Below are 17,496 nucleotides of genomic sequence, written 5' to 3'. Positions count from 1 at the left end.
ATGACTATCTTTAGAAACACCAAAGTGAATCCAGAGGTGATCAGCCATGCGCTGTAGAGCACTGTTCAGATGGAGCCTGTGCAGACTCCCAGTAATCACTGTACCTACTAATGAGACTGTACACTTACCCTGCTTTTGGCCTTGCCAGGATGTCATTTCCTCTGGTCGTCAGTACCCGCCTGCTGGGAACTTTTTAGGGTATTTGTAAAACCTTCTGAATTTATTTATTTATTTTTTTCCAGGAAAAGCAAAGGCACCAACAGGAGCAACTACAGCGGCACCTTACCAGACCTCCCCCTCAGTACCAGGACCAGCAACAGAACTCGTATCCACAGCAGACAGTGGGTCCTTTCCCAGGTGAGGTCACTGAGCCTTAGATCTCATATTCCTCTCCCTGCGCAGTACGTTTAGGCTGGTTGTGCATTGTGTGGGTTGGGATATTTTACCTCCAAATTGGAGAATAATGCAAATGGAAAACCCTTTAAGGAAATGTTTCCAATTAGAAAGTTGGCAGGATTGCAATTACACTTCTGGGTGACAGATAACAGGGACACTCCAGTGAGGATAGGTGATGGGGGCAGCTCTTCCCTACTCATTATACAGTCTTGTAGAGTTTAAAAAACGTGATCGTATATATTTTATAAGTCATTGAAAATTCTTTGATTTTGTCAGAGGTTTACATTTTAACGTCAGCATTGTGCCAGGACCTGTGGATGAGTATGATGCGTATGAGCTGCTTTGCTGTGCTAGGAGATGGTCAGGCACTACCCCTTTCTCTGTTGTATGGGGGTTATTGTGGGTGCCCAGGGGGTCAGTTACTTACTCTGGGTGCTATCCTGTAGCCCTTGCCTAAGGCAGATCTTGATTAGTTTTTGTTCATAGCCCTATTTTGAAGATGTTAAAAGGATTTATCAGTTTATGAGCTTAGATGTATGTGGATGCAGGTAGGCGCACCACCATTACTGTAGCTGACCAATTATCTACCATGATTCTTGTGTTTCTATTTCAGGGTCATCTTCCGTTATGCCTGGGGTGAACAGTATGGCACACCAAACTTCAGGGAGCCCACGCATGTTTCCCCAGTCGCAGGCGATGCTACAGATGGGAGGGGGGCATTCGGCTGTTCCCCCAATGTCTTCTGTAGCAAGTTCTCAAGAACGAGCGGTTTCCCAATACCCCAATATGCAGAATGTGCAGCGTAGCGGAATGTACAATATGGCGTCCGGTCTCCCACAGATGGTCCCGAATCATGGAGCACAGGGTACCATACCCAATGGACAGCCCCAGATACAGAGGCAGCCAAACATGGGTCAAGGAAACGCAATGCCTACTGGTTATGGACCAAATCCCATGGCAAATCCCGCTCTGGCAGCACAACATAGTAAAGCGGGAATGAACCCTGCTATGTCCAAGACTCAGATGCCAAGAATGCCCGCTGCCATGGCATCGCAAAATCCTGGGTGGCAGCATCAGCAAATGCAGAACATTAACAGCCAGGCTCAAGGAAACAATGGCTTGGGTGCATTCAGTACTGCCAACCCTGGTTTTCATCTCCAGCAGAATCACCACAAGATTCCCAACCAAGCATTTGGCCAGGGCCTACCACAAGTTGGCCTAGGAACTGGCCGACCAATGAACTCCTTGAACAGTTCTGTCCCTGGTCAGATGATGCCAAGTATGGCTTCCCAACAAAGGACAAATCCTGCCACACAGCAGCCGGCACCTAACCAGCAGGTCCTACCAGTGATGAACCAAGCTGTGCCAGACCTGACGGCGTTCAGCCAGAACACGGCTCAGCAAATGGCTAACCGGGCCGGACTTCATTGTAATCAAAATTACCAGGTGAGGTCGGCGGGGCAGGACCTGCCGTTTGGATTTGGCGGTCAGTCGGGTAACGCTGGGCTTCAGAACTTGTCAGGGGACACCGATTTATTGGACTCATTGCTCAAAGACAGGACTTCGGCAGAAGAGTGGATGAATGACTTGGATGAGTTTTTGGGGAACCATTGATAGCGAGCTGTGGTTTCTGTTTTTGTTTTTTTTCCTATATATATCTGTAAATGTTTTGAGAACATTCTAGTGCATTTTATATAAAAGGGAAAAAAAAATAACAAAAAAAAATATGAAAAACTAAAATGTAAATTTTCTTTCGGACCAAAAACCTGTGCCATTGAGATACTGTTGTCACGAGGCTGGAACGTGAAATGGCCTGCTGCTTCCTTCCCTATCCTGGTGGACCACCAATGCCTGGAGCATGTGATGGTCCTCCTGCTCACCACTGCCTGTCTGTCAGGACCTTCTTATCTAATGCCTTACTTTTCATGAGCACTGTCAGGAGTGGTAGGTCCACAGTAGCAGAGAGCCAGTTGAATGCTACTTTTTTTGGGGGGGTTTGTAAGTTATACCTTAATTTTCATCACTGTGTTCACCAATCTTCACAACACCCCCAACATTTGCTGTACCCTCACCCCACTGTGAAACCACACACCAGGGATGAGCTCTCAGTGCTGTTTCCCAGTGGCTGATGAGCCCCGTTTCTTCCCTTATCTTATATCTGTTAATGTTTTGGTTTCTTTTTGTGTTTGTAGCATCCAAAGTAACCATCCCATAAAGGAAATTCTCAGGGAAGAACAGCTCTAGCTCCCAAATATGTCCTGTCTAAAAAATTTTTATTTTTATTTTTTTTGTTCCCATGTTATGTCTCCTCTTCACCAAAATTTACTCTGTACTACTAGTTGTTCCAGCTGCTAAGGAGCAACTTACCAAATGTAAAGGAACACTCACTGAAATATAGCAATAATAAGTCCAATAACCTCTGGTAGCGGTGAGCTTGTGTTGCAGCCAGTTGTCTTGCAGACACCGCAGTAGAGGAGGGCTCCTGCTGTAGCCAGTTACCTTGCCACAAGAGAGAACTTGGTAAGGAGAGAGGCATTTTGCTAAATAACTTGGATGTGCTTTGATATCACAATTTTAATTTGGGCTCAAGCCTTCCTGTGTATGAAGAGCTGTATACGATACGGCACCTGATCATATTCTGAGAAATGAGTGCTAAGAAAATGTCCAACCCACAAGTCTTTTTACTGATGGATACACTGCAGCAAGTTGTATAGTTATCCCTTCTTACCAGTATTTTTCCCATTTTTTTTTTTTTTTTTTTTTTTTTTTTTGTGTGTTCCATATCAGTCATGGGTCTTGGAATAAACTATGCAACGATTACACTTTCCGCCATCATATCTTGGTCATTTGGGACAGATTTGGCATGACCTGCAGGTGGCCATGTCACCCTCCATTGTATGGAGCTTTCCAGAGGTCCCGTCACTTATGTGACTTGTCATACAACTTGTCTTCACTCCATGTAGACGGGATGGAGCTTATCTCACCAAATTTTAGCACTTTCCGTATTTTTTCACTTTTTGAGGAGCTGCCCACAATAAGTAATGCCCACAATAAGTAATGTGTTAGTAAGCAATTGTGAGGAATTCTTGTTGGCAATGACATAACACTAGGAGGCGACACAGCGGTTACCTGAGATATCATATTTGTACTGTATGTAGCGGGATTTCCTCTCTCCAGCTCACCTCACCAGGGTTCGTCACCATTGTGCCTTCTTAAAATTGTCTAAGAACTTCTTCTTTAGTGTCTGAGTACTGTTATATTTGGTTAGGATTATATCAGGGCCATAATAAAGGTGAAGTATTGACCCGCAGTAACATAGTTGTAGATTTCTTACAATTAACAAATTTTGTGTGCATTTCCTAACTTGCGTAGAGGGATTCACTTCCTGAGGTGAATTTTTTTTCTCATTAGTTTTTTGCCTTTATTAATGAGTCGTATGCGAACTAGATAAGCCCATGCACCTTTCTTAGAAATGGCAATTCCTCACACACACCCCAGACACGTGCACACTCGGCTTTTGGTGCAGCTTGGCTGCACTTTATCGCCACTAAGAACCGTGTTCCATCTTTTCCCATTAAAGGAAACCTACCATTTCAAATGGTAGGTGTAAGCTCAGGGTGAGCTGGTTCCAGTGCTTAGTTTCGTTAGTGTTAAAACCGCGGTATCGCGGTTTTAACACTTTTTTTTAAACTTTATAGCAGAAGTTTAGATATATATATATATATATATATATATATATATATATATATATATATATATATATATATAGTTTCTGCTATAAAGTTTAAAAAGTGTTAAAACCGCGGTTTATAACACTAATGAAAGTAAGTACCGGCACCAGCTCACCCTGAGATGGTGCTCGGTGTTTACAGCTTACACCTACCATTTGAAATGGTAGGTTTCCTTTAATGTAATATCAGCTGATCCCTCAGAATCTGGCAGGTTACATTTATGCTTGATTTGTGCTCTCTGAATGGAGCATTTACAGGTAACCTAGTACGTAACTGCATATGGCGTCCATACACGAAACGCAGCAAGAGCTGCTAATTCTGGCGTCCCATCTGGTCCAGGCATATCTCGTTTAGGTAAAAAGATTAGGATGTGTGTAATCTAATCCAGTTCCACAGATTATAAACCACAGCCAGAGTAATCTGGAAGCAGTGTTTCCATTGAAATGTACTTGCACACTCAGCCAGTCAAGTGTTTGACCGGCTAAGGATTGCTGTATATTTATGTACTATGATCACAGGCTGGTTATCACACGAGAAAACCACAGTTTTCAGAGAATGCAAGAGATTATATCTACAAGGAGAGAGGACCTTTGTTTAGCAGCTATTTTTTTAAAAAAATTAAAGGGTCATTTGCCCCTCTGCCCCACACGTCTTTCCTTTTGAGGAGATTTCCAGTCTTTCTGAATGAGCTGGGTTTTTTTTTTAATTAATGGATCTTCTTATGAATTGGCACATAATGTGAATCAAGAACCGGGTGGCACCAGACAATAATGGGTGAAATTTCTGAAAACGGTGTCTTGCCCAGAGCAAACCAATTTCTGTGCAGCTTTCATTATTCATGAGCAATTCGTTGCTATGTGCCAGTCATTTCACTTCACAGTAAATTTATTGGACGCCATTTTGGGAATGATCAGTTAAAACAAAATGGCCGCTGACTGAGAATATGTAAAATCCCCGGAATGGCTTTGTCCCCTTCAGGGATGTAATGGAAGGGGGTCCACTATTGAGCCCAATATTAGCAGTACATGTTACATAGAAGGAAGTGGGTGTCTTCTGAAAACCACAAAGTAATGTCACTTAACCCTGTAGCTGAGCAAGGGATCAGTAGAAGTGAAGATGGACTGACCAACCTCCAGTGTCAGGGTTTAGCTCCCCTAGTCAGATTACATCATGGGACAAGGCATACCTGAACATTTTTTTATTTAAAAATGTGTGTTTTTCATGAATAATGATGGGTTTACCATGCAGTGTTGTGGCCAAACCCCCACCAAGTAATGCTGCCGCTGTGGGAGTCCTTCCTAATAGCCATTTTCATGCACTGAGAGGCCCTGGTCACGTGGAGTGATGCCTGTGACGCCACGGGCTACATACAAAATGAATGGTGTTTTTAAACACGAGCAGAATTATTTTTTTTTTTTTTGTCGAGTTGGTCTACCTTTTGATGTTTTGTCTTGTCAGTGTTTCCGCTCATTTCAACCCTACCCCCCTAAAAAGTGATTTTATGCACCGATACTCTTAGCAATAACGGATTTATGTAGGGGGCGCAGTTCCTACTCCGAATGGGGGTCGGGAATAGTTATCACTGTGGAGCATAAAGCGCTTGCTATACCGCGGGGGCCTATAGGTAATAATGGCCCACGTGCGATAACTGCTTCCTAGTGTCCGACAATACGAGCAAATACACATCCTCTGTAAATAATCGTTTACAGTTTTATATTAAAAAAAATATTAAATTAGATCCTGACTGTATATTTTTTAACTTTTTTAATAGATTTTAAAAGAAACTGTAATACTTTATATATATATTTTTTCCCTGTGTCTAGGGGGATGTATGTAACTTTTTTTTTTCTCCTCCCTTTGCTTGTAAATTGAGATGACTTTCTGAACATTGGTCTGTTGTTTTTTGTTTTTTTTTTTTGTTTTCTCTATGAAAATGTGTTTTAAACAGTACTTTATTCTTGTACCACAGATATAATGGCTTACTGAAGAGAGAAAATCCACTTATGTTCTGCCATTCAAAAAAAATAAAGTATTTTGCTAGAGTATTTTATTGGCGTCTTGTCCGTCTCATATGTATTTAACATAGGCTCATTTGCATACAGTCCTTTATCTTAGGGGCTCCGGGCTCCATAGGTGTTAATGAAGCCCGGAGCCCCTCAGTCTTTCATCCTGGTGGTAGATGTCCTTTAAACAGATATGTCTTGCACTTTTTAAAACATTTTTTTTTACAGAGTTTTACCAGTCAGTGTTAAAAGAAAAATCACTGGGGGACATTAACCTGGAAAAAAAAATTTGACATTGTGGCCCTAAAATTATCACGTTCATTGAGAACTGCCTGGAATTGTGATAATTTTCTTCTTTACACCACCTCCACGCTAAGTGGGCAGGGAAGTCCCCAGCGGTGGGGTGGGCAGTTCTTCAGGCCTGAACAGCACAATTCAGAAAAGCGCAGCCGGCATCTTGGTGGATCCGGTGTATGGGGAGGGGGGGCGGTGGGGGCTTAGGTGAAACGCCGGCACATGATAAGTATCCCGCTATTTGTTTTAAAAACACTCACAATGAATTCCAGGAGAAGAAGAAAAGGGAAAATGTAGAAAGCGATCCCAAACTACTGGGCTGCACCCAAAGAATTTAATTTAAAAAAAAAAAAATTGTACTGCTCTCTTGGACACCTCTTTTCCCTGCAGCGCCTCCTCTCAGCATGTCTACGTGGTCTGTCCACGAGCACATTATGACGCGGCAGGGTCACCGCCTGATGACATCATAGTGTGTGCACGGGCAGAGCACTTGGATTGGCCTCTACCAAGAAGCGACAAGGAGGAGAGGAAGCGGGACTACAGAAAAAGGGGCATTTTAGAGTGGTGGTATGGAGGTATGAACTGATCCCTGGAAAAAAAAAATATTTTGGTTCCATCGGTCCCTAGATACAAAAAGGTTGGGGATCACTGTACAGAGTTCGCCAGGACCTCCCAGTCTCTGATGCTGGAATTTTTCAGGCTTTCCAAAAAATCCATGTTTTTTACTGGGATCAATATCTCTGCTGATAAGTCATGACCTCCATGAATAATTTTGATTCACAACCACAATTGTATCAAACCCAATGTCCACAAGGTGGCAATCATACAGACAGTACGAGGGCTGGTACTGGTCATTTTGGGCCTCATTTTCTCAGTGTCTAGGCAGTTCTATCCTCCTGGCTCTGGTCTCCTGATATATTGGGCGCTGGTTGCGCTGGTGTACAATTCCTGACACTACTACGCCTGTGCCCATTGAGTGTGTACATGTATAATACAACAAATACTTTGCATCTGCACGGTGCAGCTGAAATGTGTCTATATGTAGACTGATGGCGGTCAGTGAAGGGTTAAACTACAGCGGTAGCCAATACAGGCAAATGGTTCTGGTCTTGGCAATATGTGCAAATAGAATACTGAATGCATATGAAAGCAATAAAAAAAGTTTGCTAGAGTGTTTCCTCTTCTTCAACACCATTTTTATTTTTATTTTTTTTTTAGTTTTACTAAGAAACACAATCTGCCTCCGTAGATTTAGGCAGAGGGTTGTACTACACCCCACACTACAGCAGTGAACAGGCCATACCCCAGCAACCCCCCTGCACTGTACAAACACACCAAGGTAAAGAGTCACAGACCCCTGCATCGGACACATCAAGGTAAAGAGTCACAGACCCCTGCACCGGACACACCAAGGTAAAGAGTCAGACCCCTGCACCGGACACATCAAGGTAAAGAGTCAGACCCCTGCACCGGACACATCAAGGTAAAGAGTCAGACCCCTGCACCGGACACACCAAGGTAAAGAGTCACAGACCCCTGCACCGGACACACCAAGGTAAAGAGTCACAGACCCCTGCACCGGACACATCAAAGTAAAGAGTCAGACCCCTGCACCGGACACATCAAGAGAAAGAGTCACAGACCCCTGCACCGGACACACCAAGGTAAAGAGTCACAGACCCCTGCATCGGACACATCAAGGTAAAGAGTCACAGACCCCTGCACTGGACACACCAAGGTAAAGAGTCACAGACCCCTGCATCGGACACATCAAGGTAAAGAGTCACAGACCCCTGCATCGGACACATCAAAGTAAAGAGTCAGACCCCTGCACCGGACACATCAAGAGAAAGAGTCACAGACCCCTGCACCGGACACATCAAGGTAAAGAGTCACAGACCCCTGCACCGGACACGCCAAGGTAAAGAGTCACAGACCCCTGCATCGGACACATCAAGGTAAAGAGTCACAGACCCCTGCACCGGACACACCAAGGTAAAGAGTCACAGACCCCTGCATCGGACACATCAAGGTAAAGAGTCACAGACCCCTGCACCGGACACACCAAGGTAAAGAGTCACAGACCCCTGCATCGGACACATCAAGGTAAAGAGTCACAGACCCCTGCACCGGACACATCAAGGTAAAGAGTCAGACCCCTTGCATCGGACACACCAAGGTAAAGAGTCACAGACCCCTGCACCGGACACACCAAGGTAAAGAGTCAGACCCCTGCACCGGACACATCAAGGTAAAGAGTCAGACCCCTGCATCGGACACACCAAGGTAAAGAGTCAGACCCCTGCATCGGACACATCAAGGTAAAGAGTCACAGACCCCTGCATCGGACACATCAAGGTAAAGAGTCACAGACCCCTGCACCGGACACATCAAGAGAAAGAGTCACAGACCCCTGCACCGGACACACCAAGGTAAAGAGTCACAGACCCCTGCATCGGACACATCAAGGTAAAGAGTCACAGACCCCTGCACCGGACACACCAAGGTAAAGAGTCACAGACCCCTGCATCGGACACATCAAAGTAAAGAGTCAGACCCCTGCACCGGACACATCAAGAGAAAGAGTCACAGACCCCTGCACCGGACACACCAAGGTAAAGAGTCACAGACCCCTGCATCGGACACATCAAGGTAAAGAGTCACAGACCCCTGCACCGGACACACCAAGGTAAAGAGTCACAGACCCCTGCATCGGACACATCAAGGTAAAGAGTCACAGACCCCTGCACCGGACACACCAAGGTAAAGAGTCACAGACCCCTGCATCGGACACATCAAGGTAAAGAGTCACAGACCCCTGCACCGGACACACCAAGGTAAAGAGTCACAGACCCCTGCATCGGACACATCAAGGTAAAGAGTCACAGACCCCTGCACCGGACACATCAAGGTAAAGAGTCAGACCCCTTGCATCGGACACACCAAGGTAAAGAGTCACAGACCCCTGCACCGGACACACCAAGGTAAAGAGTCAGACCCCTGCACCGGACACATCAAGGTAAAGAGTCAGACCCCTGCATCGGACACACCAAGGTAAAGAGTCAGACCCCTGCATCGGACACATCAAGGTAAAGAGTCACAGACCCCTGCACCGGACACATCAAGGTAAAGAGTCAGACCCCTGCATCGGACACACCAAGGTAAAGAGTCAGACCCCTGCATCGGACACATCAAGGTAAAGAGTCACAGACCCTTGCACCGGACACATCAAGGTAAAGAGTCACAGACCCCTGCACCGGACACACCAAGGTAAAGAGTCAGACCCCTGCACCGGACACATCAAGGTAAAGAGTCACAGACCCCTGCACCGGACACATCAAGGTAAAGAGTCAGACCCCTGCATCGGACACATCAAGAGAAAGTTAGACCCCCACACCAGACAGATCAAGGTAAAGAGTCACAGACCCCCGGACCGGGAACATCAAGGTAAAGAGTCACAGACGATGGAAACACGTCAAGGCAAAGAGTCACAGACCCCTGGACCAGAAACGTCAAGGTAAAGAGTCACAGATCCCTGAATAAAGCTGCTGTCCCAATTTATGGGGAGGTTTTATTTTTCAACTTATGTTGATCCTTAAAGGTTTTTTTTTACTTTAGTTTTGGTCCAAGGTCACGCTACACTGTCTGGCTTTGTATGGTCAAAACTGCTGGTAAGCTCCCGTTAAAGGGGTTATCCAAAATCTCAGTTGTTTAGCTATTTTCGGTACTCACAGATATTGATCACCACAGGTCATGTGGATCAGTGGATTTTGGAAAGAATTTGTATGCTGTGACTGTAAACCATAGGGGAATTTGACGGTTAAATATGAGTACTTTGCAGTAATATCATCTTTATCAGCATGAAGATCTGTAATCTCTCTGGTTATTACTAAGGACAATGTCACAACATGTCTGCAGCCTGTCCACATTGTGCATCATTGAGGTCCTGAGTTAATAAACCATTGGATGACTCTTATACTTGTCATTGCTCCATTTTGGGATGGACACCGATGGCAGTGCCCCCATAACAATAACAGAACTAAAACCACCTATTACCTCTATCAAAAGCCACTAGTAATTGTGAGATACAACTCTATTAACTCATTCCCTCACTTGCAATATGATATACAGTAGGAAGTGGACAGAGATAAGGGCTCTTGTCTCTGTATAATAACCCAGCATTTGTTTGACTTTAATAAAAGAGGAAGTGATCTATGGGGTTATCTACATAAAGCTGCGGCCACTGACTTCTAATATCTATATGCTAATAAGGGATTTTACATAGAGAAACACACTTTGTAACAAAGCCGTCTTCTTCCAGAACCTGCAAGTCCGAAGCTACTTTTTCATAGAACCCCGAGAATTTCCAAAGCACCGGATCCTCATATCCAGGCAGATCCTGCAACATGCAAGACCAGGTGGCTCAGCTCGCTTTTGTCACCATAGCTTCAGTCCTGGAACAAGGTAATCCTATGTCTGTTTTACTACTGTGTCTCTCCTGAACATGGTGGTCCGATGTCTCCTCTAGGCAAGATTGTCCTATGTTTCCTGTAGACAAGGTGGTCCTATGTCTGTTCTAGGCAAGATTGTAATATTGTTTCCTGTAGACAAGGTGGTCCTATGTCTCCTCTAGAAAGGGTGGTTCTATGTTTTCTCTAGGCAAGGTGGTCCTATGTTTCCTCTAGACAAGGTGGTCTTATGTCTCCTCTAGATATTACCAGGTGTGCAAAAAATGTTTTGGAGTGTGGGAGGAAACCGGAGGAAACCCACACATACACAGAGAAAACATACAAACTCTTTGCAGGCTTGAACTTAGGTCCCCAGTGCTGCAAGGCTGTAATGCTAACCACTAAGCCACAGTGCTGCCCAAAATCTCCTCTATGCAAGATCATCCTTAAATTTTCTCTAGAAAAGGTAGTGCTATGTTTCCACTAGGCAAGGGGGTCCTATGTTTCCTCTACACAAGTTTATTCTGTCTCCGCTAAACAAGCTGTTCCTATCTCTCTTCCATGTTTCCTCTAGACAATGTGGCCCTATGTCTCCTCTAGAAAGGGTGGTTCTATGTCTTCTCTAGACACAGTGTTCCTATGTCTCTCCTAAACAAGGTGGTCCTGTACTGGTGCACAGTCTTCAATTATCTGCCGCACATTGCCCTGCTTGGGAAATGTGCACCAGCCAGGTGCTCTTCATCTTGATCTCGGCGCTGTCTTTCGCTAAGCTTGACATGCCGGGATCACATAGAAAACAAACTTATAATTAGCAGCCCTGCTGGGAGAGGGAGGTGCAGGGGCGTGCATAATTAGCAGTCCAAAGCACTGGACATCTTGTCCCTGCTTTCTGTGCTGCTAATTATAAGTTTGTTTACTAGGTGATCCCGGCATGTCGAGTTAACCTACCCCAGGAGATGGTAATGGTGGAGATTTCTTGACTTGGTTGGTCTTTTGTTTAGCCTTACCTTCTTAGATATCATATATCCCACACAGCAGTTTTATGTTCTCCTTGTATTTGCACAGGTTTTTCCCAAACTCCAAAAACCTACTTGCTTCTGATACTTCCTTTTGTGAGCCCCAACTGGTACCAGTGTTAGTACCTAATCTCAGAATATGTTGTATATATAAGTAGCTGAGAGAAGGGCAGGGCTTCCTTGCTGACACTTTCCATTGATGTGCAGAAGATCGATGGTGGCTTTTGTCACGCGCTGTAATATCACCGCTGAATAGGAGAGGAAACTAAACTACAACCTGTGATGGGGGATGATTGGTGCTTGTTATGCAGCCACAGGACCTGTGCTGGTTAATTTCTCCCTAAAATGTATGGGACAGGCTATATGCTTATACAGGGGGATATGTTGCACGGTGACAACCCCTCCCCCCTGAATGTGGGGGGAGGGGTGAACATTGGCTGCTGACTATGTTCGGAATGGTACTTCCTCTCTCCTGCTCAGAGAGGTATCTGCTCAGTGGAGGTCGGGAGGGATGCACTACTGTTGCATCCGTCCCCCATAAACTTCAATGGTCTCTTCTGAACATATCCGTCCCTCAACAGGAGGCAGCACGATGGAAAGACGTAGATTGCATTTGGCACCATGTATACTATAGTGTGTCTCCATCTACCAGTATATATATATCGGGAGCTTTCCTGACCTATACTCAACATATAAAGCGTGAACCAAGCCTTAAATGGTGTTTTGCTTTTTGTTTTTTGTCAAATGTAAAATAAAAAAAAATAAAAAAGTTTGTGAATCTTCTTTTTCTCCAGCATATTTCTCCATGCAAGTCATATGGGCACGCAGGAAATACAAGATCTCCCCTCCTAACACATCCGGCCATCCAGTGTTCGATAGAGTTTTACGTGCACAGTAAGTTTTGTGTCATTCCGTAGATATTTTTTTTTAAATTAAGGAATGAAAAATGAGATGATACGTGGCTGACCAGGTTTTCACTTATTCAGCTGAATTGTTACCATCCATAAAGGGATAATAAAAATGACGAGGTAGAGTTGCTTATATTGATCACCGTCCCCGGAGCCTCCTCACAAGTGATTGAGAAACAGGATCTAAGATGAATTTACATGTTTCAGGTTTTTATGCAGTTTGTGGAAGCCTCCTCTTACTTTTAGACATAATGCATTGGTAGAATATGTCCATATAATAGCTGTACATTCCCATGCTGATGCGTTCCCTATAGTATGGATGCTTTATAGCTGCTTCAATGTGGCAGGGCAATTGCTCAGACTAATGTAAAGCGAAGTGCTCCAAGGCGGTAGTGGATTATAATATTGATGTTTTGGGTGGTAGCCTGGGGCCCAAGTATTTGAGGGGGCCCATGGCCACCCAAACCACTCACCAAATTTTAAACTGAGAAGGACCTTCACCAATGAAATCCTCTTACATCTGTTCCTGCTCTCAATACACATGTATTCAAGAGCCATTTCAGAACCTTTGAAGGTCCTGAAACTGCAGATTGAAAGCAGACGGAAGGGACGCATCCTCCATTCCCCAAGAAGCTGATTCTAGTACCAGATGTAGGAAGTGATTCCAGACTTATAATATTCAATACAGCCCAATAATATTCATACAGCCCAGGGCCCATGGCAGTCTTAATCCGCCAGGTACAAGACAATCTGCCTCTTAATCCGCCCTTGTTCCTTGGCTCCAAGCATCAATAATAAAACCTCCTTATCCTCGAGCCTCCAACCTTTCATTCGTCCTTTCTATAGTAAAGCATGGTTACATCTCCGTACCAACTCTGTGTGTGCCTTGTACTCTATTTTTAGTACACCCTTATGTCGTCCCCTATGACCCATCACTTCCTCTGTGCCTCGGTCTCTCATTTCCTCCGCTCTTCTATAATTGTCATTAATCTGCAGAGTTTCTTCCCCATCTGACACGGGTTATTATAAGGCTAGACCTTCACGCTGCGGTCATGCCATGGTCATGGGTCTAACATGCTGCAGTACAGCTACTCCCCCTCTACAGCAGGTATATGTCCTGATGCCTCCAGTACTTGGTTTCCTAATGATTTCTTCACTCTCTCTGTAGATTAAACTGCACTGAATATTTGCCGATCTTCCTCTCTACTCTGTGGGTGGCAGGAATATTCTTCCACCAGGGTAAGTACATCAAATTTTCTTTTATGAGCCCTGCATATATCTGCAATGGGGCTCCACAGAGTGGAATAGGGGTGTAATATTATGGGATGAAAGGTCTATGTGAAGGCAGAAATCATAACATTAGGGAAGAGATAAGGGAACCTGTCACCAGCTTCTGTTCTACCAAACTAGCAGCCCCTCAGGTCGGGTATGAAATGTCCTTTCTTGAACTCCTTCTTTTATGTTAAATTTAACGCATTTAAAATTGTTCCTAAGTCAGTGATGACCAACATTTTTAGGGTCGGTGTGTATGTCCCATCCCATATTTCTCTTGTCCTATCATGGAAAACGTATTTGCATATTTCCCAGAAATCATAAATCGGGTGTGGTGTCACTTGTAGAAAAATCCTTTAGGTTTGTGATATTTGTAGCTTTATTAACAAAAAAGCTTCTCTTCCTCCAGTACTGCTGAATGGTAACTGTGGTGGGTACACTGGCAGGAGGGTGAGTTTTTGGTAGCTGCTATAATATAATAACCTGGTTGTAATCTCTTACCATCAGGTGTCCAGCGGGAAAAATCATAAACATTAAGTGCTATAGAAGATCTGTGTGGAATATGATGGCCCCATATACCATAAATAAATATTTGTTTGATCACACAATATATAGGAACCTTCAGATACTGCAGTATAACCCAGACATAATTATCTATAACCCCCTCCCTTCCTGACAACACTGTGATGTAGTCATGATATGTTTAAACAGCAGTGAACTAACAGACAATACAAATATCTTTAATTGAAAATTCTAAAAAAGGAACTGGCTAGTCAAGGAATGTAAAGTACTAATCCGAGGTCATTCAGATTAGTGTGTAGCGCCGGGGGTTGAGGTAGTGTTTGCAGGGGGTATTTTCTATGGCTACTCCTGTCTCTTTATGACCAGTCTCTTTTACCCTCTTGTCCAGGACTCGCAGCTCTCTGTGGTCTGCTTTATCTATACGCCCGCTACAAATATTTCCATGGCTATGCCGCATCTGCACTGTTAAGGTAAGTGTCTACATAGAGTAGCTGAGAGAGGTATAGGGAAGGGAATGGGGTATTTCATTTGACCCTGGCTGCACATTGCGTAGATGCAGAGCAGATGTCTTCTATATGTTCATAAGCAGATTCCATCAATCCTTTGATCCATGTATTTACGGAAAATAAAGCGCCCCCTAGATGTTACTGTGTGTAATTACACACAACATGCACCTGATTTATTACATATGTTAAGGTGCAATGAAAAGCAGGAGTCGGGGGTGCATTAGCAGCTGCCCCCTGTGTGTGAGGGGCTGTATTACATTATTACTAGGTACAGCAGAAGATGGGGATAGCGCAGCGCCCCTCACCCAGCTGTTCTTCTCTCTGCAGGTTGTGGCCCATGTACTTCAGTGCGAGCTTCCTCTGGCTTCTTACTGGATTATCTCTTCTCGGGTTACTGGATTTTTTCTTGCGTTCGTATTGTGGTGTCCATATTAAGCAAAACTGGTTGATGGGATAAAACCTGTAAAATATGTGTAGCAACAATATATACAATGGGAGTTCCTTCCTGTTACATCTGTCAACATGTAGACCACCTGTATACACTATTCATACACCTTAACCCCGTCATGACTGCCAAATGCAGATACCACATCTACAGACGTCATGACGGTGGCCAACGCTTGTATCGTCTAAACTGTGCCACCTATAGTTACACACTTGTGGCCCCATATTAAACTTGTGTTTCTAAGTGAGATACCCAACAGACACATCTACTGGTAAAGTTGCAGTAAAACAGTAATTTTTAATCTCCATTCCAAACTGCGACTCTGACTGTAAATATCTCGGGATCTGTGGCACCTAGAAAATCAACTGCTGCAATATTAAAGGAAACTTTCTCCTCTTTAAGATGACACCAGCCCAAACTCCCCCTCCCCCCCTTGCTCTAAAGTAATCTCCATGGAGTTTTTATTTCAGTGTCTGACAGTCCTAGGCTCTTGTCTTATTTTTGTTCTATACTTGTTTAGTGCCATCGTTGTTATGTGATTAATGCATTAAAGAAGGCTCAACTGTACTGTGGCCACTCCTGTTATATTACAATATCCAGGTTTTTTGTAATTTGTCAAAACCATGTAAAAACTTCAATAAAAACATATACAACTTTACCCAAAATCTATTTAGTGTGTTGAGAATAGGCTTGTACTTGATTCAATGACCAGGCTGCAGCGTAACTTTGCAGCATATGCAGTCATTTTTCTCTTGTGTTAACCATGAATTAATGTGTAATCTTCCCTCTCTATTTAGAAAGAGGTTCTTCAGCAGCTGTGGTATGTTCTATAGCCTTACTGATGAAAAATTCACACCTTACAGAGACAATATGTTTGTATCGATCCCTGGTAGCAGTATATTTTATACTGAGAAGAGCCTTCACCCATGAAATCCTCATAGATCTGTTCCTGCTCTCAATACACATGTACATAAGAGCCATTTAAGGACCTTCAAAGGTCCTCCAAAGGTCCTGTAATTGCAGATTTAAAGCAGCAGAAGGGATGCATCCTCCATTCCCCAAAAAGCTGATTCTAGCACCAGATGTAGGAAGGGTTTCGGGGCTATAATATTCATACAGCCCGGGGTCCATGGCAGTCTTAAGTCATCCCTGCCTGTTAGTGATGAGTGGACTGAGTTGATTTCAGGGATTTGGACCGAACCTTGATCAAAAGTTCACGAAACCTGAATGCAGTACCAACACTCCTCTCAGGTGTTCCCACAATATTCGTGGCTGACCCAAACATTGCAGTTCAGGTCCATTCTTCAATAACGCCTGGTAGCCAAGAAAACTTCTGCCTCTTCACAACGAGGCTCTGCAGCAGCTGAGATGAGTGTAGGGAATCACGTTACAAAGAATAATAGAAGTCGCCTGTGACTCCTATGTCCTTTGTCATATTCTCTGCCTGGGAGTTTGGGCTTTTACATGGCCATAACACCAGCTATAATGTACATGAAGGGTTTAGTTACATGTAAATACATGGGTTACAGCATTGTCATTTCTAAAAATATACATTAAATATTCGGCTGGTTATCAGTGGAAGCAGTCAACAAGCGTAACTGAGCTCCGATAATGGAAAAGCTCTTAAGGAGGGTCAAACAACTTCAAACAAAATGTTTCTTGAGACAACATTTAAAGGACTTCTACCACCAGGATGAAGGATTGTAAAACAAGCACACAGACCTACTGGTGTGTGCCCCCTCTGGCAGGATCTGCTCCTCTTTTAGCTTCTAATGTCCTGGTTTTTACAAAATAAGGCTTTTACAACTATGCAGATAAGCCTGAGTAGCTTAAGGCTCCAATAACATCTATGGAGCTTGGAGCCCCTCAGGCTCATTGCATAATTTTTTAAGCCTTTTTTTTCTCAAAACAAAGGGCATAGGAAGCTTAAAGCAGATCAGATCCTGCCAGAGGGG

The 17,496-nt window shown here is 44.0% G+C and overlaps 2 protein-coding genes across 3 annotated transcripts in view; both read left to right on the top strand.

Annotated features, from left to right (window-relative positions):
* Positions 1-4,067, top strand: part of MAML1 (mastermind like transcriptional coactivator 1) — a 41,825-nt gene extending 37,758 nt beyond the window's left edge. For both annotated transcript variants that reach the window (XM_072145626.1, XM_072145627.1), the window contains exons 4-5: positions 243-357; positions 1,010-4,067. In XM_072145626.1, the coding sequence (XP_072001727.1) occupies positions 243-357; positions 1,010-2,010 (1,116 nt within the window). In that variant the 3' untranslated portion in view covers positions 2,011-4,067. The remainder of the gene's footprint in view (positions 1-242; positions 358-1,009) is intronic.
* A 5,661-nt stretch (positions 4,068-9,728) lies between these two features.
* Positions 9,729-16,178, top strand: LOC140126330 (leukotriene C4 synthase-like). The gene is made up of 7 exons (XM_072145628.1): positions 9,729-9,766; positions 9,802-9,941; positions 10,746-10,888; positions 12,683-12,782; positions 13,965-14,035; positions 14,979-15,060; positions 15,424-16,178. Exons 3-7 carry the CDS (start codon positions 10,831-10,833, stop codon positions 15,551-15,553), a joined length of 441 nt encoding a protein of 146 aa, XP_072001729.1. The 5' UTR covers positions 9,729-9,766; positions 9,802-9,941; positions 10,746-10,830; the 3' UTR covers positions 15,554-16,178.
* The last annotated feature ends 1,318 nt before the right edge of the window (positions 16,179-17,496 follow it).

The sequence above is a fragment of the Engystomops pustulosus genome, chromosome 4, assembly GCF_040894005.1.
Source record: "Engystomops pustulosus chromosome 4, aEngPut4.maternal, whole genome shotgun sequence".
NCBI classification, from domain to species: domain Eukaryota; kingdom Metazoa; phylum Chordata; class Amphibia; order Anura; family Leptodactylidae; genus Engystomops; species Engystomops pustulosus.
This window is presented reverse-complemented; position numbering and strand designations above follow the sequence as displayed.

Coding starts and splice junctions, on each gene's coding strand:
- LOC140126330 (XM_072145628.1), top strand. CDS start 10,831: ATGCAAGACCAGGTGGCTCAGCTCGCTTTTGTCACCATAGCTTCAGTC. Junction 10,889..12,682: donor AGCTTCAGTCCTGGAACAAG/GTAATCCTATGT, acceptor CTTTTTCTCCAG/CATATTTCTCCATGCAAGTC. Junction 15,061..15,423: donor GCCGCATCTGCACTGTTAAG/GTAAGTGTCTAC, acceptor TTCTCTCTGCAG/GTTGTGGCCCATGTACTTCA.